Source organism: Aptenodytes patagonicus, chromosome 1 (assembly GCF_965638725.1).
Source record: "Aptenodytes patagonicus chromosome 1, bAptPat1.pri.cur, whole genome shotgun sequence".
NCBI classification, from domain to species: Eukaryota; Metazoa; Chordata; class Aves; order Sphenisciformes; family Spheniscidae; genus Aptenodytes; species Aptenodytes patagonicus.
Genome location: NC_134949.1, coordinates 125,677,180 through 125,701,955, shown reverse-complemented (window position 1 = coordinate 125,701,955; position 24,776 = coordinate 125,677,180). Strand labels below are relative to the sequence as shown.

General features: G+C 40.1%; 1 protein-coding gene across 2 annotated transcripts in view; it reads left to right on the top strand.

Moving 5' to 3' along the window:
• Positions 1–24,776, top strand: part of DSCAM (DS cell adhesion molecule) — a 411,800-nt gene that overhangs the window by 288,735 nt on the left and 98,289 nt on the right. For both annotated transcript variants that reach the window (XM_076354240.1, XM_076354249.1), the window contains 6 exons: positions 3,501–3,697; positions 6,720–6,816; positions 8,260–8,388; positions 13,878–14,045; positions 17,922–17,992; positions 24,462–24,702. In XM_076354240.1, the coding sequence (XP_076210355.1) occupies positions 3,501–3,697; positions 6,720–6,816; positions 8,260–8,388; positions 13,878–14,045; positions 17,922–17,992; positions 24,462–24,702 (903 nt within the window). The remainder of the gene's footprint in view (positions 1–3,500; positions 3,698–6,719; positions 6,817–8,259; positions 8,389–13,877; positions 14,046–17,921; positions 17,993–24,461; positions 24,703–24,776) is intronic.

The window sequence follows — 24,776 nt, the reverse complement described above, 5'->3', positions numbered from 1 at the left end:
CTTCTATTTTGTCCAATTTTGACCAGTAAACTTTTAACAATGCCCAGCACCACATGGCATGTCGTGGAGAACCCCAGAGGAGAGAGAATTGGATTAATTTGTCCCATAGGGAAGCCTACTCCAAAGTCCTGGAACATGACGCTATGCATTCCTTGAACATGCCCAGCAACATGCCCTTCCCTTCCAAAATTCTCTTATATAAATACATATCAACATATGTGTGTGCATATAATGTATATTTGAAGAGGTATAAAGGATACACACACTTAATATGTCATCTGAGTCATCTTGATGTATTTCTAAGTGCCTTCACTTTTTTTTAAGACATCCTGAGAGAATATCTTACGCATATATAGTACCGATTTAGTTTGCTTATTTACAGTTTTCTAGATTATTTTGTCAGTAAAGAGCCAGCATATTTATCTCAGTTATTTGCGTCAGTAATTTGATTAAAGATAGTTGGAGGATGATGAAATACATTGCCTAAAATATCCTTGGGAATGTGGCTTTGTTACCAGAAATCTTTTGACATAGAGGAAGATAAAAAGAAGAGCTTATGGTTTAGGATCATTGGAGATAAATTGTGAAGAGTAAAAAATCAGCTTTGGAGGAAGGGGAAATATTTAGCTGTGAGGCATTGCTATGTCAATAAGGAATCCATGTGAAAGATTATGTGAGAGGAAGGGAAGGATAAGCAGGGATAAAGCTGTATCTGAGGAATAAAGTCATCTTTCTTTACATGTTTTTATGCTGCTCTTATTAAGAAAGTTTCTTGGAAAAAAAATTTGAGCTTCATAAGCTAGCCTCTGTTTTTTTAAAAAGCAGGTAAGATAGTTGCGGTGTTTGGTTTGGCACTGTCACCCGTCAGGGAACTCTTGGTAGACAACAGTTTAGGAGACCTGAAAGTGAGGAAGGAGTCTCTGAGACAGGCTACTCAAGGTCCGTGGGATTTAAATCCAAATCCAAACGTCCTGTTTTCTATGGGTGCACACTGTGTGCTCCTACCTGTGAAGCAGGAGGAGGGTAGACCTGCCAGTGCGAGGCTCACCTGTTCCGAATGCTGAGCCCTCCCGCCCGGGGACACAGGCACCCTGGGAGCTCAGGTACCTTGTGGGGAGACACACACCACCCCTCAGCTCCTGGGTGGGCTAAGCGCATGCTCTCTCCACCACCAGAGAAACTCAAAGTAGGAGATAACGATGTGAAGGAGGACTGCAGCTGTAGAGAAAATCACTTAAGTGACTTGGGAAGTTGGCATGATTTAATTAGGGATGGGAAATCAGGTTGGAGGAGGAAAACATTGCTGTAGGGGTTAGTGAACATGTGAGAACCTGAGGAGGCTGCAGCGGGAAGGGGAGAGGTGAACGGGACTGGAGTGTGCTGTGTTGAGGGCAGAAGAGATAGATGTGGAGAGGTGTGGCAAATGAAGAAGGAAAGGACACCTGGGGGGCTTGGGAGATTATGGAAGGAAGAAAGGCGGTGGCACAAGTTAATAATGGTAATGTGGACTCCTTAATAGCCTGCCACTCATTTGAATTGGGTCTCTTATTGATGAACAAAATGCATAAAAGGATATATTGGTCTATTTCAGGTGTTGCAGATGAGGGCAGGTATGTTCAAGTGCATAGGCTAGCATAGGCCTAGGACGATAGCTTCTGTGTTTGGAAGCAACAAGCAGATGGCCACAGAAAGTGACCTTCTGAAAGTAACCTCCTTGTGGGTGCTAGTACTTGGACAGACGCCAGATAAAACTGAAGCTATTTTCATTCTTTGGAAGACGGACTCAGACTCGTCCTAATTTTCTATTCTGATTATTCATCATTTCTTCTCTTTGAATGCTCCTCTTTGACAAAACTAATCGGTACCTAATATCCAAACAGTTAAACTAGACATACTTCATCACTAATGCATATCAGTGCCTAAAGAGCCTCATGTGTCACACAAGATCCTTCCAAGAGTTCTTCCTATAATTAGATCCCATTCATAACTCTAACCCACAGCTCCACAGCCCTGTTAATTTTCAAATTGGTTTGTTTTGGTTCAGGAAGCCTTTGAACAGAAAGGGCTGCATCCTGACATATTGTCATATCCAAGCATCAACAGCTTTGGCATGTGAAAAGGTCATGCCACCAAGCATTAACATTTCAACTAGCAATTATAGTAATTCATTTAAATAAGGATTTTTTTTTGCTGTCCGGTAGCAATAGATGCAATCTATGCAGGAGGAAAGACCGGGGAGGCCTCAAATCAGGTCTTGTGCCGATGTCATCTTCTTAAAATAGAGACCCAGAGAAGTTCAGATGGAATGAGTGAGTTGTTCTGATAAGAAGAGGCAAGTGTTTATGCATAAAAACAAGGAGAGTGGGGCTATTGCAGGAGGCAGCCCTGGCATGCAAGAGCTTAGAGAAGGGACTCTTTCCTGCCACCTCATATGCTTTGAAAGGAGTGGACAAATTCGTCCAGAGGAGAGCAATCCCATGTGCTGTCCAAGGCTTTCCAGCTTCTCCCAAGCAGGGAAAGAGCCAGAACTGAAAGATAGACTCATGGGCTTTGATTCTTCCTACTCACAAATGCCCAGGTGCTATTCATTAATAGACAAATAATATGGGAAGGAAAGGACAGGCTACTGAGGACACCAAAGAGACCATCCTGTTTGAAAAATGGCATGTTTTGAGGGGTTTGGAGTAAAACACTGGGGATTTTTTCTTCTTATTTCCAGAAAATTTTTATTCCAAAATGTGAAAATACTTGGGGTTTAAGCCTATTCTTGCTAGCAAGAGAGTACTTTTTTCAGCATTAAATTTTTTTAAAGTCCTGAATGTTTAATGAAGTTGACAATTATGTCCAAACTGTTCTGCAAATATCTTCTGAATACAATAAAAACTCAAATCTAGCTAGGTTTATTGTCAGTTTAATTATACTTCCAGTTCAGTACAGTTTAACTATGCACTCAGCACATACATGGACTGTAAGCTCTTTGGTGCAGAGCCTTTCTTTTAATTTTGTACAGCTCCTGGTTTAATTGAGTCCTCATTTTGATAGGTCATTACTGCCATACAAAATTGTAGAGCATATATCTGTCAGCAAATAAAACAGTAGCTCATCAGAAGGAATTAAAAATTTTTATCAGTTCTTTATTGTCCCCATATCTGAATGCTTATTACTTACTTTATGTACTGTGAATATTTTAACTATGTTACAAGTTGTCCTGTGAGCAGCAAAACAAATGGAGCCAGGCTTCCTTTGGATTCGCATCTTCTTGTCTCTACAGCCCCACTGTCCAGTCCCAGCTCTTCTCTGCTAAGTTCCCTTTGAGGCCCATCTTCAATCTTAAAAAAATTCTCTTACACAGGAATGAAAGTAAAATAATTTCTCACATTTTTGGACATCTGGTCAAATATGGACAAGCTGAATGAAACCCAAATTGAAGGGCCAACCCTGTATCATCAGACTAGTCAGCTTACTGAAGAACGATCTTTTTTTGTTTTGTCTGTTTTTAGTTCCAGCTATGATAACTTCCTATCCAAATACCACCTTGGCAACGCAAGGTCAAAAGAAGGAGATGAGCTGCACAGCACATGGAGAGAAACCCATCATAGTCCGCTGGGAAAAAGAAGACCGAATCATTAACCCTGAAATGTCCCGTTACCTTGTTTCTACCAAGGAAGTTGGAGATGAAGTGATCTCCACTCTGCAGGTAAGAAAACAAAGTGACCCACGACTCATCTACATGTGTGAGAGTGTTGCCTGATTTGGTTTTGATAGGGATGCACAGCTACCTCTGCCCTACAAGGTCAAAGCGCCACCACTCACTCCACCCGTGGCGCAGCCCTGGAGAGCTGGCAGCAAGAGGAGGTAGAGGAAACTTCTGCATCCCATCCCTCAGAAAAATTAGTCTCCATCTTCCCATGCTCCAGAGGCAACAAGAGAGTGAGCCTGGCTCGCAGCCCCCCGTCCTTTCTGTCTCAGGAGCAATGTGGCTCATGCCTTAGCCTGCCATTCCTGGGCTGGCGGCACGGCTTAGTTTTGAGTACACTGCTGATAAGCGCTGAGTGACTATCTGACCCCTAGCTCTGTGTGTCAAGCTTACCTTCACCAAAATCATTAAGCTGTTTTGAGATAAAAATGCTGTCTTTTTAAAGTACTTTTTCTCCCTCCCTTTCACTTTTTGGGGCTTGTGGGACGGAAGGAAAAGGCACATGTAGATACTTAAGTAGTATATCTACTGCTGCCACTAGTATTTGGCACTTACTGTACACAGTAGAAGAAGTCACCAAACCACCTAGCAAATGGTCATAGTCTGCATCTTCACTTCTGCTTCTGACAGGCAGCTGCCTGGTGGTGTGGGAACCATGCATCTCGACTTGCCTGAAAAATCAGTATGTGGGACTCCATTAACTCCTAAGTGGCTAACCTGGGTTAGATTGAGGGGCTACATGAGTGGCACTGCTGTTTTGGGGACTTAAGTTTCCCAAAGATGCCATGGAAGCACAGGAAACTCCTGCTGTTTTGGTGTCACCTACAACAGGTGGGGCTATGACCTTGCCCTCAATATACCAGGATACAGCTTTTTCCACTCAAATCTAAAATTTACCAACATGAGCAAGTTATCAGTCCATTCCTTTATATTTTTACATGTACCTTTACGAAATCTGAAAGAATTTTTAAAAAAAATCATATAGATTCTCAGTCAAAAATCTTGATTTTCCATTTTTCAGTCGCATTCTTAAAAACATTTTTACCAAGGAAATAGTTCTCCAGCTCTCTGGTGATTGTCTATATTCCAGTGTAACTCTGAAGGTATATCTCTTTCTTTACTAGCCAAAAACTGTGTTGGATGATATCCAGTAAAAATCTGGTTTTGGTCTCTGTGAGGGAGCTTTGTCATTGATTTCTATGAGGAAGAATAAGTTCTATGTGTGACTTTGTTCCTATTAGTATATTTCTGTTACAAATAATATTTAATTATAGGATAGACCCCTAGACCTCTCTGCCCTCATTTGTCTTATTGACTTTAATAAGATAATGCCTGGATGCACAACAAAACTTCTTTTTGGAAGGCTGGAGACCTGCTTGGAGAATTCTCTTCTGAAGCAGTTGTGTACGGTAGTGGCGTTCTACATCCATATGTATGTTACATACAAACCCTTTGACTTCTGAAAGATAAAATACCCCCAAAATAGAAAATGTCAGGATTAAGGTTGTCTCTGAAGCTTTTAACTCAGTGCTTTTGCATGTGTGCATGATGATGTGATCTTTAGGTGTATACTCAGCTTTTATTCTTTCTGCAGGACCCCTGCCTCAGTCAGGCATGACTTGGATTTTCTCTGGAGTTGAATTAGGGTTGAGTAATGAAAGACACTGTGTGATGCAAGGCTGATCATTGAAACCAAACTTTTCACAGGTGGCCAATAATTGTGTGTTCTTTGTTTTCTAGGTACTTGCCTTGAGCCCTTGGGGTCTGATTTGCAGAAGTACTAAGCCCTCATAGCTGCAGCTTAACTCAATGGAAGCTGTTATGAACACATGAAATGCTATTTATTGCTAAGGACTCTGAGGGGGGGAAAAGAAGGCCCTAGATGTATCAAATTGGGCTCTGAAAAATTTTGTTTTCCTATCTTAAAGTTCAGCCACACGTGCAACTTAACACAGCTTGACAAGTTACCACATCTAAGATGATGACTCTCCAATACCCTTGTATCGAGTTGGAAATTAATCCATTTATCTTAACCAGTGGTGAAGGAGAGTTGTGCTCATATTACCTTGGCTTTGCTGAGGAATAAAGAGCACGTGGAGTTATCACGGCTCAGCTAATATGTGGCAACTTGTCAAGCAGCCACAAACATTGTCTTAAGTCTGGTTCCTTAATTCCCCACAGGAAATGGTGGTAATACTCTTCATGATGTCACAGTTTATGAAAATAAATTCACTCATGTTTCTGAAATGGGTATTGCATAGGTGAATGCCACGGAAAAGGCTAAGAGAAAATGAATAAGTCTGTCTTCAGGGCACAGTTTGAACTGTGTGCAGTAAATAAAGTGTGGAGCAGCACACTGAACAATGAGAAGAAAACGGTATTTGGAATATCTGCTCATTTAAAAAAATCCTCTCCCTATTGTACACTGAATGAAGCAGTGGTCCTGTAGAAAAATACCATTATGATCATGTACTTAAAGATGATGTATAACTTTCTATGTTATTAAATAACAAATTGAAAAGAAAGACCACCCAAATTTTATTATGAGACACCATGCTGAATACTACACGGTTCACCACCAGTGTTTGAACCTTTATTTCCTCCACACAGACTTCAGCCACTTGAGTTACTTTCAGAAATAACTGGAAAAAATTGGAGGCAGCAGGAGGCACCATTTTGTATGGAAAATTTCAGCCAACTGTTAAATACTTGGCAAACTTATGAGTAACTGGAAACAAGCCTCCTAATGAGAAGCTACATGAATAGGTAGTGCTCCAACTCCTGACTACACATGTAGATCTGATAGCCTGCTTCCTTGGCCCAGGTGTTGCTAGTTTTGATAAGTCTCAGTATTTTGGATGCTTTACTATGCCTATGTATGTATGTGTATAACATGCAATATCTATTTACTACTGTCAAGTAAAACAGTTTGTACAATTTTTCTTGCACCATACAGAAAAGCTGTTGGTTTATTTTCTCTGCGTGCTGTTCAATCAATCACTTCTTTTCAAACCACCTATAGATTTTGCCAACTGTGCGTGAAGATTCTGGCTTCTTTTCCTGCCATGCCATCAATTCTTATGGGGAGGATCGTGGAATAATTCAGCTCACTGTGCAAGGTAGGAAGAGGACAACATAAGGAAAAAAACACAGCTATTGTAGTACAGTAAGTGTATGCCATCCTCAGAAATCTGTTGGGGGAGGGAGGCTCTGATTCCTAATTAAATGTAGTCCTCATTGTCAAAGAAATGAGGAGCCGCATTAAGATTCTTAGTCTTTCATTTTCCAGCATCACAGATTAAATCAAAATAAAGGATAAGCTCGAGTCTTTCTAGATCTGTACAAATTAATAAGGAGAATTTTTCTTAAATACACCAGCTGGCAATCTATTAAAGATACTTAAAACTATCATCTTCAGTAGGGACAGTGGATATGAAGGGGTGACTTTTTGGGGGAAGAGGGTTGCATTTGTTTCTAAAGAACAAATGTGCTTAAAACCCAAGTCTGAAATAAAGCAAAAGTGATCTGACTTTCTCTCTAGAGAAATGTTAAACCTACTGTGGATCTTTAAACAAAATATTTCAAGTTTAATCAGTCAAAATAAATTGTAATCAGTTTGCACAACGCAAACTCTAGGAACCTATGTTGCCTGGGGCTGGGGTTCCCCTCCCGCAGGGTTCCACTCAGGCAGAGAGCAGCAGGTCCTGGAGTGGCCGAGGTGATAGTATTTGAGATGCAGAGCACGGGCAGGACTCAGCCACTGGCCACTGCTTATTTCTGTGCGATGCTTGTTCCTGTGCTTGTATGCCTTTGAGCATGCACACAACAAATTTCTAGGACTTGCAACTTTCTTTCTCCCCACTCCTGATTTCAAGTAACAGCAGATTTCAGTGAATGCCTAAGGCAGCCCTGTCAAAAAACTCAGGTGGAGTTTGGGGACAGGTTCTCAGTTACACCACTGCTCATTTAAACTGCTGTGACAATTTAAAGGGGCATTAGAATGAGTATAAATGCAGCTTATTTACATCCTTAACTCTAGAGGCAGAAAGAGACTTTAGTGTAATTTTATACTGTTATCAAATTATTCTGTTATTAAATTAAGACTTTTAAACATATTCAAAGAGATAGAAATTTTACTCCCTCCCCCCACCAAATCTAGCACTTTTAAGTTTAGTATTCATATTTCTACCATCACCTTTTGTGTAAAAACTGTAGAAATATCAGTGAAACATGGTGTTCTAGGCAAAAATCTTTTCTAGCATGAGTAGTCCAATCTGGAGTGCTTTTAAGGAAATGCAACTCCATGTTGCATATAAGAAGGTTAAACAAAAGTCAGTATTCAAGATTACATCAGTGACTCCTAGTTGAAAAGCGACTTTTCTTCCCTCTGTTGAGTATTCTTCAGCAGGGGATTAACTGGCTGAAGGTACTAATGAGTGACTGGAGAAAATGCCATGAGAGCTTACCACCAGTAAGCTATGCCAGTGCCACACTCATTAATGTTATCTTGTTAAGAATACGGGCTTTCTTCTGACTAAAACTGTGTGTGTGTGTTTACTCAGAGCCCCCCGACCCCCCTGAAATAGAAATCCGAGAGGTGAGAGCGCGCAGTATTGCCCTCAGATGGACCATGGGATTTGATGGGAACAGCCCAATCACTGGCTATGATATCGAGTGCAAGAACAAGTCGGGTAAGAAATACTCTTCCTCTGAAGTAATCCCCATCGCTAGTCATTCATCACTGAATTTGTATCATAAAAGAGAATTCATAAATTGAAACTGCCTGATGGAAATTTTTACCGTGGTTTATTTGATCTTCCCCAGTAAGATTTATCTTCATTTGTTGTCTCTTTTTTCTGAGGTAAGGACGTTAAGTTTAGTAATTGCTGCTTTTCCCTTTTACCAGAGAAACCTACATGTAAGAGGAAAATTTTTTGTTGTAAAACAAGCCATTCTAGGTGATAGCTGATACGATGGTTTTCCTAGCTGATTCTTGGTCCCTGTTCTTATCTTTTCTCCATTTGGATTTTTTTTTCTTTTCATTTTCTGTTTTTTCCTATAGAAAAAATACCTGCCTTTACAAATTATCTTTTCCTGTAGTGCTGATTTTTAGAAGTTATTTTCTATTGATATATGAGTACATGGCATCTTCCCTGGAAAGTTGGCGGTGAAAAAGGGTAGTTATGAGAATTTCTAGACGAAGAAAGCTGTGTGGTAGTTTGCTGAAGGACCATGCAGAGTTTTCAGCAACATACTGGAAATACTCTAAAGGATAAGATCAGTGGCACATACTGGCAGGCCAATGTGAGCAGATACCTTTCTGCTAGGTCACCATGCAGTCACATCAATGAATGTCTAGCAAGATGAATGAGGTGAGTAGTTAAAAAAAACCAATGCAACCCCCTAAGTCAGGAAAATATCCCTCTTCCTGTATGTATTAAGCCCCCAAAATATTCACTGTCTATTGAAATCTAAAAACATTCAAGGTGCATTGGAACTGTGTTTGTAATCTAAAATCACACTTAAAATTAGGCACATTGTTAAGCACTGTCCCTGAGTCATGATTTGAGAAGGGATTAGAAAGGAAATTGCAATGGAACAATGTTTTCATATTTCAAGTACAATTAAAAAGACACTGAGAAATTATATTGTACTATTTTATGTTGGAGTTTGTTGCACTGTTTGTAAGGGGACGTAGTCCACTAATAGGAATGCTCTATGTGTGCTTATCGGTGAAACACTCCATTCATCAAAGCAACTATAGTACATTTATAGTCTTCTCCCTTTAGTTCTGAGATGTAAAAATGTACTTGTGCATAAAATTTTAAAATTTGCTAATTTTTTTTTAATTATTCTACTAATCATCTTTACTATTCTTCATTTGTCTGCATTGTGTATTTCCTTTGTGTTTTACTTACTTAGGCAAAAATGTTGTGATGCTTTCATTACTACCTCATCAGTCACCGTTTTTGCATTGGCTTTGTAAATGAAATTGTTAACGTACAGGTGAGCATGGTACCTGAAAGATTGCAAGTGAAAATTCCCCACTGAGGCTGTGGTCAGGAATCACAGCTTTGGAGATGTAGACTAGGCAAGGATGCCTTCAAGGGACATGTGTACCTAAAAGTTTCTGGGCTTTGTTTTCTTTTTGATTCTTTTCCATTCTTTCCAGCTGCTCCAGAACAGTTTTTGAAAGTCATTCTTGCCTGACAGGCTCCTTTCTCACCCTAAAACATCACCTGTATTGCTGAATCCTGTAACTCGGCATAACCCCATCTAGGAAGACTGAGCTGCTTCCTTTGAAGCAGTGGTGGAAAGGGACTTCAGAGCTCTGAAACATCTTTGTTAGGTTTTCTAACAGTTCAATGTTTTCAAGTGATAATGCAGAATGCAGGCAAAGATTAAGTGATAATCGCTGGGAACTTGCGTTGCAAAATTCTCTCTCTGTAATATGGCATGATAAATCAATAGCAAGACAGCAAATGAGGCACCATCAGATTGGATGAAAACATCAAGACACAATACAGTGATAAAGGTTAAAAAATTGAAAGAAAGAAAAAATAGTGGGTGGCAGAATTGCTGTTAGAGAAAATATTTCTTTGTATATGAAGACAAATACTGGAGGTCATGTCCTAAAAAAAAGCAGATTACCTTCATGTCACTGCAAACAACAGAAACATCCTTTTTTAGAATCTGAGGATGAACATTTGGAGAAACTAGGATCAGGTTTCTGAATTCTTGCACATGATTTTTGTCATTAATTAAACCGTCAAGAAGATGAAACACCAAAGATGGTTACTGAAGAACTTGCACAGGGTAGTTGGGGGAAGCTAGAACAAAGAAGAGGGAATTAAGAAAACTTCTCACAGTTTCCAGATATTAAAGGGACAGAAGAAAACTTAGGTAAAACGTTCACGATCCAGATGGTAAGCTCAGGGAACATCCTGCCAAGGCCGAAGTAAAGCTGTAAACTGCACAGCTGTGTTTAGTGAGAATTTTCCACCTATGTTGCTTACCCTGAGGATTCAGAAACAGGTTTACAGCAGGACACGTCATCTAGGCTTCTCAAGAAGGAAAAGTGCAGAACCTTTCAGTTTCAGAGAACGCGCAGGTGACCACATATCATGCATGGACTTCCCTATACGGTGCTGCCCTCATGTATCCTATCTACCCCTGCCGTGCCATCAGACAAAAAAGACACATTAGTTACCCCCTAGAAGGAGCATGGACTTGCCTGTCACATGGGTAGGTGGCACCTGTAGGGTCCAGTTGCCATGCAGGAGCAACCTGAATAGCGGGAGCTCAGCATTTCAGGCTGTGTCAGTGCTCAGATACAATGCCTGTCTGTACAGCAGTGTACCTGTGGCACTCAGACCCGGCCCTTCGTTGAAACCACTGATGTGTCGCCATCAGACTTTTCCATCGGAGGTGTACAAAAAGGTCTGCAGATAGGAACAGGTATGTGGGTCCTTCTTTGTGCCTCTCTCCTCATCCTTTTTATTTTTTTATGTCATTAGGAAAGCTGAGGGGCAAACTGAACATCAGTTGCGCTTAAGGCCTGACCTGAAGGGAGAGGACTGTGCTTTGCGCTTTCTTGTGCTCACGTGTGAACTCGGCATCCTTCAGGACGCAGGTGCCTTCGCAGAGCTGGGGGGTTCCCCCCCCAAATCTGCCAAGGGCGGAGCGGGGCGCCCAAGCGGGCGCGGCGGCTGTGCGCAGCACCGGCAGCAGCCACCGGGTGGCAGCGCCGGCCCGGGCCTGGGAGCGGGCGGCCGCTTCCCGAAATCGGCCTTGAGGCGCAGCCAATGGGCCCTAACTGTCTGCCACAGAGTAATCCCAAAGCTTCCCTCTTTATCTTAGGAACGGGTGGAAAGCTGCTGGTTTTCACAAAATCGTAAATTTTTCATCGAGCATTGTGTCAGCGCGCATTTTATACGACACTGAGAAATGCCTGGGTGTAACGTTTTGTGAGTGGAATAAAGAATACCTAAAAATTCCACTCTTTCTTTTAACTTTTTTTTTTTTTTTCTTTTTTGCTAGCCCATTGCTGCTTGTTTTCTGTGCTTTTTCAGTCTTTCTAGGCAAGCGGATTTTAGAGCACTCTGCAACATCAATAAAAACCAGAAGAGCCAATAGTCAATACCTCACTCAATTACATACCACATGGACGCAAGCAAATATTTTTAGGGTTTGCCAAAAGAAAGCAATATTAACTGTTCTTTTCTTCTTATTAACACTTAAATTTTTCAAAACTGAAAACAGTTTTGGCGAGAAATTGATTAATTTCTCCCTGGACTGACTCAGTTTGGAGGGATTGGTTTTGTTGGTTTATTTTACCCTTCAAAAAGGGGATACATGTATCAAAATATACTCCTGAAGTCCATGCGTTAGTCATAAATAAACACTGGAAACCTACGTTCAGAAGTACAGAAGACTGTGAGTTTTCATCTCTCTCTTTCTCCATGGTGTCTCATTGCTTAATCTACTAAGAGTCACAAGAATTTTTCAAATTTGCTAATTTGATTTCAGCAGCCAATATGCACTACAGAGTCCTACCACTCAGAGGTCAGTATTTCAAACAACCAAGTAAAAACGTAAGCAATTTGATAACAGAAGGACTATATTAAAAGAAATTCTCATCATCCTCAAGGGAAATTTAACATATTCTCCATACCAAGCAGGTCTTTTCTTTTAAATTCCTTTCCTGTTGGCGTGGTACACTGGAACAGACAGAGTCCCCTTCTGTGCTTGTATAACATTGAACACAATGGAGTGTAACTGCTGGTTGAAATTCTGTAAAGTTTAAGAAATTCTGTGAAGTTACAGCAAACTGAAAGCAAGTTGTAGCAGCGCTGCCTGCAGGTAACTGCTTTACAGCTTCTGAAAGTATCCTACAGAGGAAGCTGTGACAAACTCAGTTACCAAGGAAAAATACATTCAAGTGAATTTGGCTAGCACTTAAATGTCTGATTCCTAAATGTTTTCTGGGTAAACAAAGCCACATGGACAAGCAAACAGGCCCTGTAACCAGCCAAGCTGCAGATGTCATTGTGACAACTTGTGCATCTTTTAGCAAGCTCATATAAAAGAATTTATACAGTATGTGCAAATATTTTGTATCTGAGTGAGCTTTCTATTTTTAAACTAGTCTTTCTTATCTGCTGAGCTTTCTGCGATCCTGCCTACAGTGACCCATACTGTAAAACACTCCTGTAGAGCCTCCAGTGACATCCCCCATAGGATGCTGCAGAGGTTAAAGGAGGAACATCGCCTGCAGTAAGAAAGAAATGAAGGATGGCAAGTCATAAAAGACATCAAGATGCTTTAAAGAGATAGATTCTATTATTTTGTTTGCAGCAATTGAATGCTTGGATGAAAAGGAGGGGTTACTGTGTTTAGCCAGTTTCCATCCTTTTTCCTATTATATGCCCGGAGAATTTATTAAAAACATAGCAGGCAGATTAATAGTAAGCATGAATAATAACAATGTGCTCCTCCTTTTGCAAATATATGCAAAGAGCTAAGAGGGTTCTACATTTCCCTCGTATTAAACTGCTCCTGCATCCTAACATGAGTCAGGGAAATAGCATCGGTCCTGGAGGGCGCTGAGCCCCACGTCTAAGTACTCCAAGCTCGTGCTCGTGCTCACTGTTCACCTGTGATCTGAGCTCCTGCAATTTGGAATCAAACTTTCTGCCTGATCTCTGCTAGTCTAAGGGCCCTCCATTCCTGTTTATTAACTCCCTTTCCCCCCATTTTGGAGCACAACCAACCTTTGCTCTGAGTGAGGACTCCTGTGGGGCAGCAGCTCCCATCACAGTTGTTCCAATGTAGCAACGGTAAAAAACCAATATGTACACACACACGCACACACACAAAGCCGAGGAATCTTTGCTGCTCTCACCACCCCCTCAAAAAAAGGCAAAGGTGTATCTATTTCCTTGGATTTGCTGGTGACCCTGGGGCTGAGATCCCATTATTCACAGCACCACACTTGGATTAGTCAGGAGTGCTGTCAAGGAAGGCGATCACTCGATTTGCTTGTAGTAGCAGGTGTTACCTGGGTTAATTCAGCAATGGTAATATTCCACTCTGTGACACGGTTTAGCTGCATGCTTGTGTTAGCGATGTTATCATCATCTTTTATTTGCCTGTTTTATTTTAATCTCTTATTAAATAGACTCTTGGGATTCTGTTCAGAGAACCAAAGATGTTTCCCCTCAGCTAAACCAAGCCACTATCATTGACCTCCACCCTTCCTCAACTTACAACATTCGCATGTATGCCAAGAATCGCATCGGCAAGAGTGAGGCCAGCAATGAGCTCACCATCACTACTGATGAAGCAGGTATGATCTAGTTTTGTAGCATCTAAATCGTGCTGGGAATTATTGTTCTTTGATGTGAGGAACCTTTACTTGAAATGCTGCTTATGTTGCTGCAAGTGCATCAAAAGAAATACTGAATTGTTCCCATAAAACATTGTGACTTTTGCAACTTCATCGTGGAGGCCTGTAATTAAAGCCGTTCAGTGGCATCTAGTGGTCAAAAAAGACGTTGTGCTCCAAATTTTCAGCCTGGGGTACTGGAAATGGCACACCTGTATCTACAGTTAGCTAACTCAATCAACAACATCCTATTTTTAGTGGTGATTCCTCCCCTGTGGGTCTTGTGGCTTTCCTTAGATGCCCAAGTATTAGTATAGGTAACTAATTTAAGCTACCCCCATTTGAGAACATAGATCTACGTGAATCATATCTTCCTTTGGTATTCCGTCCGCTACCCCACCCACCATTTAGTTTTCTGATTACTGTACAAGTCAGTTGGCTGTCATTAATTAGTGTCATCCCCCTGTTCTTTGTTTCCATGTATTCTTCTACATCGCTACAGGTTTCTGTAGTAGGAGGGCTATGCGGGCGTTTTCACTTTGATGGCTGGAGCCACTCTTTTCTGCACTCAAAATGCTGCCTTCCAGTGCCGTCTTATTTTCATTTCTCAGAGCTAGCAGAAGTGGCAGATGGATAAGGACAGCACAGCCTTGTGCATGCTACCACATTCCAAGGCCTACATGTTACATGTGACTGAAAAAGACTTGTGGGTGAAAAGCAGAGGGCTACAGCTCTCTATTTCAGCATTTAGGAATGAAAATGCTGAATATCCGTAAATACTTCTGCCAGGTATACGTTGCAATTATAGGTAATGTACAAAGGTGTACAGTTGAGAGTGACACAAGCAACTTCAACACCCTTAACCCTCTGAAACTGGGTGGAGTTACTCTGAAAAGTCTTGACCAGACAGGAGCTTGCTCATTTGTATTTGAAAACACATCTTTATCTTGCTAATTTTATTTTTCCTGCTATCTTATCCTAAGTCAGCAATGCTTCCTTCTCTGGGGATTTTGAGAGGAAAACCAGAATGCAAGTATCTGGGTGACAGTGTCCTGGCAGTGAAAATCCTACTTCTTTTTCAAGATTCATGTTGGTCTAGACTTTAAACACTCGGTGACCAATTTTCAGTACAGCTCATCTGAATACAACTGCGTAATTCTCACTCATTTTCTCCGTGGGTAAATTTAGTACAGTGAAAATATACTCCTTGTCAGGAGAACATGTTTTTGGTTCCGAGGGACTTTTTGAATAAGAACAGGACACAAGCGCTCACAGCACAAAGTAGAGTAAGCAGGAGACAACATGAACTGCATTTCTTTTTTTATCAGGTGTCTTTTTCATCCTAGTGGAAGGACAGGAGTGAAGAGTATTCACATTTTTATGAGCCTTCAATGAACAGCTTTATCAATGGTGAATAGTTTGTTTGCAAAATATTTATCATTTGATCAGGGTTTTTCTCTTCCTTTGTTCAATGAAAATGTGAAATCCCTAGAGAAAACATTCTTCCGGTCAGTATCATCTGTGTCCCCAAAATGCCCATCCTTCCTTGTGCATATACATCAAAGTAGAGGGGTGATTCTTGGATCTACTCTCTCTTTCTCTCTTATTCCCCCGTGCTTAGAATACTTCTTACTTGCGGAGTTTTTCCTGACTGATAATTAAGTTGTCAGGATCAGCAGCTGGCCTTGAAATAAAAAAACAGCTTCCCCATGAACAGGGTGGAACCTTAATATCACATTTTATTCAGTTCTTTGTTACCAAGTTTCAGAATAATTGATCCTTTTGTTGCTGTCTTTTGAGGAGCCGTCTATTTAGAGAAAAAGACCAGCAGTGTGGAACTGTATTCAAAAGTCACTGATCTACCTAGGGAACAATTGGAAGAGAGGAGGTCAGGCTTAGGCAGAGTATGTGATGCTTGTCTCCTGGGTTTTGATTTCAGGTGGTGTGCAATGTACAAGAGCATCATTTTTTGATCGCTGTTTACTTCTGTTCTCTGCTTTTACAATAGGAAATGGAGAACAGGAGAACAGAATAAAGGTCCAAGAAAGACGATATGAAAAACCCATGCTGTTGGCAAGGGGGCACAGGTTACATACCACATATTACAGTGACCTGGGTTGGCCAGCACTAGCTATTAGAAAGAAAACTGTAAAGGGTCTTTGTGGCAAAAGGATAGTCAAGAATGGCATGATTTCAGAGCTTACAGACCACATCTTTCCCTCAATACAACCACAGTTAGGTCCTGTGTTGGAAAATAGACTGCAAGTACGCACTTGCACTAATGCTTGTCAGAAAAAAAAAGCATTATGGCTGTTGTTTAATACTGAAATCAATAGAGGAAGCTGGGATATCTGGGTTTTCTTTATGTCTTTGCCACAAACTCTGTATGACATTAAGTATGTAAAATAAATGACTTCTTATTTAACATTTCACCATGGTATGCTGGGAACAGTTAACTACTCAGGTCTGTAAAAACTTTTGGTGTCTTCCAAGGAAAAGTCAAGATTTTAAGGAGCATATTTTAAAACCCATTTTTAGGATCAAATGCTTTGCTCAAATTCCACTACATTATAATGTACCTGGCATTCATGTTTGTCAACAGGGGGACAGAATAAAGGACAGGATTCAAAAAATTCATAGAGATCTCATTTTTGCCAGTGGACTTCTTCCTCTTCTCCTTCCTGTACATTAATGCAAGAGGAATGAAAATAAAGTTCTTTCAACCTTTGGAAATTTCCCATATGAAGGACAGTCAAGAATGGCACAGAATAGGGCATATTTAATAACTTAAACATATTACAGGCTGTATTCTGGGTCTCTCTGCTTTCATCAGTTAAATCAAAATGTTCTGGTTCCTTTCACCACAGCTGTCATTTACTGCTGCTCCACCTCTATCAGCCCCATCTCACCCTTTTTATTGCTTTACTTCCTTTGTCATGCTATTAAACTTAATTTAATACCTTTTACTGAGGCCATATTCTGCATCAAGGGAACCCTCTACAGCAGCTTGAGATGACTCCATTCCTTTCTTCAGATCTTTCTTTTACAATGATTTACCTCGCTGAGTAAGCAATTTACTTCACTTCTCCCTGTTCAATCCCAGCCGATCCTTGATCTACTGCCCAGCTGACAAGTAGGTTCCCCTAGACTCAGGGTCTTCTTTTTTCATTCGCTTTTAAAGCGTCATGCACGCCCTTGGTAGTGTATCGATAATAAATGAAACTGACTCAGGCAGGAGCTGCAGCATGCTTTTTCCATCTGGCAGTTAATTTTTGTCTGATTTCCAGGTTGGAATACTTACACTGGGGAAGGGGAGAGGGTAAAGAGCACAGGTTTTTGTGTATAAAATATTTGGTATTTGGCTGAATGTGCTCAGTCATGAGCAAAGGGGTTCCCACTGGAAAGTGTGCAACATGATGAAGGCTGGATGAGGAGCTCCTGTCTCACCTGCTTTCAAAGGGGTTCTGCTGTCTTTCTATCACCCACAGGGTTCTGACTGCTGAAAATATGTCTTGCCTATTTATAAACCAGAAACAGCATTGTGAGAGTATCACTAAACAAGAAAAGTCACTATTATTCACTCTTATTTTATTTACCGCGTTGCTATGTTTTGGCATGTGTTGTATTTCACTGTTGGCCAGAGATGGCACCTGAATAAGGAAGATGCTAGGCTCTGGTTTTGTTTGATGAAGTGGTATCTTCAGTTTTCCATATGACATTGAATCAGTCCAAATCTCAGTGATGCTGGTGTGTTACAATGGTGACATGCTATGTGAAGCCCTGAATTCTGTGGGCTGTGAGGGCCGGTTTTGATGCATCTCCCTTCTCTCTTTCCAGCTCCTGATGGTCCACCTCAGGATGTCCAACTTGAGCCCATATCTTCACAAAGCATTAGGGTCACCTGGAAGGTAAATACTGACACATCCAAGAATGTAGGCTCTGACAGTATTTTGGTGCATTCAAAGAGGTTCCACTGAGGGGAGTTTTTTAACAACTGTGGATTTTATTTAATTTGGGAGAGACCTTGCAGATGCCTTTGCCGACAAATCTTAAAACATTTGCCATTAAGAGTGGTGCATTATGCAAAGAAAGAACCTTCCATTGGAGAGTAATAGCAGCAGCCGCTTGCCTGTGCTGACAGCGAGAACATTTCCTACTTCCTTCTGATTTCAGCGATAAGGCTACGTGCTTGGAAAATGAGCACTCACAGAATTTCACTGTGGTTTTGGGCAAAATTTCCCCAAACCATTGGAGCCAATGGGATTTTTTCCCCATTGCGATGGACTTTGGGACAGAGCCTTACTGAAGGCATGTCGGCACAGAGAGAGCAGTATAGTGTCTCAATGTAGTCCATGAGAATTGATGAATCAGAGCAACTGATTTAAAAATACCAGCAACTGATATTATTTAAAAATCTGGCATGTCTTGTGACTCAATTCATTTTTTCTAGATTTTGCCCAGTGTTTTGATAATGGCAGAATGTTTTAAATGCTTTTGGTATGATATCAGAGGTACTTAAACCATGTTTTAAATGGTTTTGTGATATATACTGCTTCTACATTGTAGCGGACAGAATAAAGCTATCTAATTACAGTAGTGTAATCTCAATATGAATGGCAGTTTCCAAATTGTATTGATAATTCCATATATTTAAAATTCTGAGTACTAAGTGCTGGAGTGGGATGGTGGCATAATAGTAACTAATTTTTATAGTGATGTTAATTAGTCCTGCAAATGTGGATGATGTGTCTTTTGCCCCATTATATGGACCATCCAGAAAGTCAGAATAGTAGCAGTGAGCTGCTGCTTATTAACCATATAAATAACTGTGGGCTGCTGGTTATTTATTGTATAAATAACCAGCACGATCCTGTGTTAGTTTTGAGTCGGTTTCTGAAAAGACAGGTTTCTACAGTGCATGATCTCCGTATACGCAGTGTAGGTGGACATACAACTATGGAGATGTCCAACTAGTACAGAGGGACCTCAGCTGTCAAGATTTTTTGAGTAGTTCAATGGTGTTTCACAAATGGTGCATTAAAAATTCTGTTTCGATGAGACATTTCAGTATTAAGCTTCAAAGGCAGTAGTCTTTATCAGACCTCTTATGCACGGGTCACAAATACAGTGCTGATTCTTGGATCTCATCCACATCTTAAATTTATATCAGCATTGGTTTTCATCAAATGGTTTCCAAAAATGAAAGGCATGTGGTCACTAGCCACAGGCTTACCTCGTGGTTGAAGTGAAACACAACAATACACTTATAAAAGGCATACATGAAGCATGGATTTAAATGCAACATACAGTCAGTAGAGCAAAGGAAGTAGCTATTGAAGCAATGAAGAGTGTACAGTGATTCTCAACAACTGAAACAAATGCTTAATGGGTTGTTTCTTTTTAAAGCACTCAAGAAGTGTGACTGCCATCAGATCTAGTCAACTATAACCTCCAAGCTTCTATGCATGAACTTGTTTTTATGGATGTATGCGTAGGCAGATTGAAAGGCTTTGCTTACTTTTTTAAAGTTCACTTTGGGGGATATTTTCAAAAGCAACAAGAGAAGATAGGCACCATTGGTTCACTGTTGGAGTTTATAGCTGCCATTTGTGACTCTGAAGATTTGCCATTAAATTTTATAGATGCAGATGTGTGCAGGCAGCTACAGGACAAACAAAATTCCCACACCTACATTTCAATAACATTGTCTAAAATATGGTTCAATTTGTACTTCCAGGACACTTGAGGTGCAACTTAGTGTCCTGATCTCTAGGTATTGTCTGGGGAGTAGAAGCATATCAAATGAGCAGCTGGAGTTGTATTCTCAAGATCACATTTGGAATTTGATTTGTGGATACTTGTTGAGTAATGATCAGCATCTAACAAAACAAAATCATCACAGAAATGAGTTATGTATTGAATATATACTCCATTGCCCTGGCAAGTCTCGTGAGCTGAGTGTAGAGATGGGTTTTCACAACTGGAGTGAACTTAAGGTGTGAGCTACCTGTGACCTTGGAAATATCTGCTTGTACCCATGCAGCATATATACAGACCAGGAAAGGTGGGTCCATGCTCCCAGAACTGTGCACCCCCAGGTGATCCTGGTGCCACGGACTGTGCAGATGCTGGCTAGCCATTTGGAGTTTGCTGTGGACTGCGCTGCCAGACTGTACACCCAGTCTCCAATGAATACCCAGTCTCCTGTGAACCTTCAAAATATTATTCCTATAGACCCAGTCTCTGTTAAATCTGTTAAAGCTGTTAATTTATTGCCCAGCAGCATCTGACGTGGTCAAGCAGCACGAGGGGCATTGTAGCAGTGTCCTCTAGCAAAGTGCTAGGAAGGTGTTGCTGGCTCTAGCCAGAGGTAGCCTATGGCCCCATCATACCACAAGACCCCATGAGGTGCTGTTTTGCAAGCAGCAGAAACTCTGGAGGTCTGCCTATGAAAGGACGGACAGCAAAAGGCACCACTGGCACTTCACTGAAATTCTGCTCATTGTGATCTTTGTGCTGTCAAGCCCGTGTGTGCTCAGCTTGAAAACTCTTTGCCTTGATTTGCAGTCATTGCTTTATCTGCTGGTAGGTTAGCTCATCTGATGGGTGCTAAGTTTCTCTGTGGTGCTGGATGTAGTTGAAACCTAATTGTTTTCCTTGACCTCGAAATTCCTTTGCAGACAAAGGTGTAGTCAATGAGCTGCCTTTCTGAAAGGTTAGTGCTTGCGTAGTCCTACTTTTACTGGAAGAATTATTTCCTGAATGACAATTTGTAACAGCTGATTAAGAAGTCCCCCTGATTAAGAAGTCCCAAACCAGGAGTGAGCCATTTACTTAACTTGAATTATTGCAGTTCTCTCCTGGCCAGAGCAGTTTTAGTGCATTACTCAACAAGGTACTTTAAGATGGTCCCACAGACATACTATAGTTCAGTCCCATGCTGAATCCTGAGTTTGCGTAGGTCCCTATGATGCACGGCTGTGCAGAAGGCACTCATTGCATTGTGCAATAGACAGTTCTTAAGAATAAAGAAATACCCCATGAGATCAATCCTATGTTGTCATGGAGGCAAAAAGGAAGAAAATAAACTCAGTAACAACCTGGTCATTTTTATTTTGGACTTATGTGGAGCTTTTGCCATGAAAACTGATGATGGCATTATACAAAAGTGATTGTGTTGAGAACTGTAGTTATATAGTTATATTTAAAGTTGGTAAACCTCATTTAAATACAGACAGTGTCAATAACAGCAAAAGGAACAGAGAATAACACATCAATTATCTTTCATCTGGTATTAAGTTCTATTTCTGCAGCGTGCTAGTCATTAATCTTCCTTTAAAGTTTCTCTTAGCCCACTTTTAGAAAATCCTAGTTAAGCTAAGTTTTATAGGTCTGTGATCTATTTAATCCCATTTCTATGTGTCCGCATAGAACATTGGGTTTCAGATTGAATTTTTAAATAACACTCAGCACTTTTTGGTAGTTTAAAATGGTGGAGAGAGAATGGGAATTAAACAGGAATTCTCATTTAGAAAAGAGCATGGAAATATTAATTATTTTTTCTTGTAGTACTTTACAAGGTAAATGAACCCATTAAATTTAGGCATGGGAAATATTCCTTCTCCTCTTTATGCATATACACATGCACACAACTATAAAACGTCATACTTTACAAAAGTCATTGATACTCTATTTTACAAATATTGGATTTTGTGAGATAAACAGTAAAATCATAGACTGAAACTTACTTTTTCATAATGTTCTATGACTCCTGACAAGGGTAACAATATTTTTCCCCATGAACACTTAGTCATGGACAAACGTTGCTTCACTGAATTTTCTACCAAAAAATGTGTCTATACACAAGAAGGCATATATATCAAAAATGATTTATTTGTGCAAAAAGTCAATCCAAGATGAAGCATTTAGGTAGTACTAGCATGGAACATTTGAACTTTTGTGGAACAGAACATTTCAATGCTTTGTTCTGAAGTGACTTTGAGCTTGTTTTATATTGTATAATGTTTCAAAGTGAAAAAAAAAGAAGTAAAATGTTGATATTTTATTTAAAGAAAAAATTCCCTTGACCTAAAACAATTATAAAGATGTTTCATGAAAAATGCAAAATTTTCCATTTTATTCCAATTGAAAATGAGAAAGTATATAATTGCAGAATTCCCAGTGAAGAAGCTATTCTGGCTATAGTCCTGCGCTGAGAACATTTCAATGCATAGTAAATGTACGATTCAGTTTTATCATTATGTTCCCTCTGTTTTACCGTATAATATATGTGTTCCAATATAAGTGCTATATGCTTCTGTAATCTATTATGTACAAGGTGTATGCTCACTTTTTCTTGGTATACAGTGCATGCCTTATAGTATATAGTGTACGTACATACAGCACCTTAATGGGGCAGTAGGCAGCGTATGCCAATCACAAAACAATACATGCACTACATTATGTAGTGTATGTGTTTTATGCATGTTGCTTGTGATTTCAAGGTGCAATGTGTGTTTGTGGCAACAACTTTTGTTCAAAAGCCATCCGTGGTAACTCATGGAAATGTTCCAGTTGCAGCCTTTAACTAGGAGAGAATTTGAAATCCTTCAGCTAATGAAACAATTCACCCTGAATTATTTAATTATTTAAATGTGATAAAGTTATTTTCTTCTCAGATGGAGTCAAACAGCTTTATCTTATGAAGATATCTGAACCTCAAACAAAAAAAAAAATCTGACCTTAGTTTCCACCCCACAGTCCAGCTTAAAAAAACCCACCTTTTGCAATTATTTAAAGATCACGAAGCCATGGAGTTTTTCAGAATGGGTAACGCACTTGCAATCAAAGTGTTTTGATAATAAAAGACCTACATGTTTCTAAAGAAGTTGGGAGTTTTTTGACAACAAAGCACAGAAATATTCAAACAGGAAACAATTATACTCTTAGATTCCAAAAACACAGTTCTAATCCCTGCAGCGTGCCTTACAAGGCGCTCAAGAGTTGAATCTCCTAATTCGGTCATCTACACCGGAACGGACAGCACCACGCTTGCAGGGAGCTTGTTAGTACCGGAGGAACTGAAGTAGTACAGTGGAAATTATATCCTTGCTTCAAGTTTTGTTTCTGTTTCTGAAGGCAGGAGGGAGAAAAAAAATAAAGCACCTGAAGAGATAATTCAACCAGTCATATCCATCCAGTGATACATTTTAAATATGGAGAGGGTGCTGGCTTTTGCAGAGCAATGATTTGTTGGTAGTGGATGAAAGGCAAATCCCACTCTGGCTTTCTTAGCTCCAGTGAGACTTTAATGCAGTGGACTATAAACTTGCTGAAACAGACAGGTTCTGCGGCAGAAAAGAGCGTTCTTCTTGAGAATGTGTTCCTCAGTAGATTTGATGGGATGCAGTAACAACAGAAATTGCTGCCTCTGCTGGTTTAACTCATTGCCGATATACGTAGAAAATCAGACAGGAACATTATCACATATTGAAATTAGTCCAGTACTATTTAAATGGAATTTTAATAGGTATTTTTGTCAATAACAGGCTTTTTCCTTGAGATGCCAATCCTTGTTTTACTCTAGACTACATTTTACATTGCAGAGTACAGAAATGATTTCCACTAGTCGAGTACCAGGGAATCTTGCACTGTGACTGAGAAATACGGTACATAGCTATGGCCAACCATTTTGTACTGTCCATATTCCTGAATGCCAGATATTGTACACCTTGTTTTAGTAGCTATTCAGTATGCAAATCCCTGCTTTCCAATTCATCATTGCCTTCAGCACTCATTATCTAATCATCTTTCCACACTACACACTGAATGAACAGAAGCATATTTCAAAGCACAGCGTAAAATTTTCCTAATACATCTAGCTGAATAAACTTATGTGACTGCCTTCAACAGATCAATAAATGCCTTACTTAAGATTTAGTGAGTGAACGGTAAGGGCTTCTGGCAAAAAACACGATTAGTAGTGAATGGTAGGCCTGTAATGCAAATATACCCTTATCAACTCAACTTTGATTGATTCACCTGATAAGAAAACAAAATATTATAAATTCAAATTGTAACTCAAGAATATCTCCTTATCAGATTTTTCTGTGTATGAACCATTTAAAGGTCTTTCTTTTAGCACAGGAATGCACAAATTAGAACAAACTGCACCTGAAATGTATATATCATGGTAAAAAGTTACTACTTCATGTGCAGGGAGTATTTTCAAATTGTTACCTAGAAATAGACTTGCATTTGGTTACGAAAAAATGTTGACTTTGTGTATATTTCAAAAATTTTAAGGGGAACAACTTGACTTTGGAGACATGTAATGTGTAATGTAACTTAATGTGTAATCTTTCATATTCTGTTTAGGCTCCAAAGAAGCACTTGCAAAATGGAATTATTCGTGGATACCAGATAGGTTATCGGGAGTACAGTGCAGGGGGCAATTTCCAGTTCAACATCATCAGTATTGATACCACTGGGGACAGTGAAGTTTATACGCTGAATAACCTGAAAAAATTCACCCAGTATGGCATGGTAGTCCAGGCTTGCAACCGGGCTGGAATAGGACCTTCTTCTCAGGAAATCATCACCACTACTCTTGAGGATGGTAGGTCCTTGGCAAACAGCTACCGTGGGACATATTATTAATGTTACATTTATTTACCTGGATGATTCTGCATC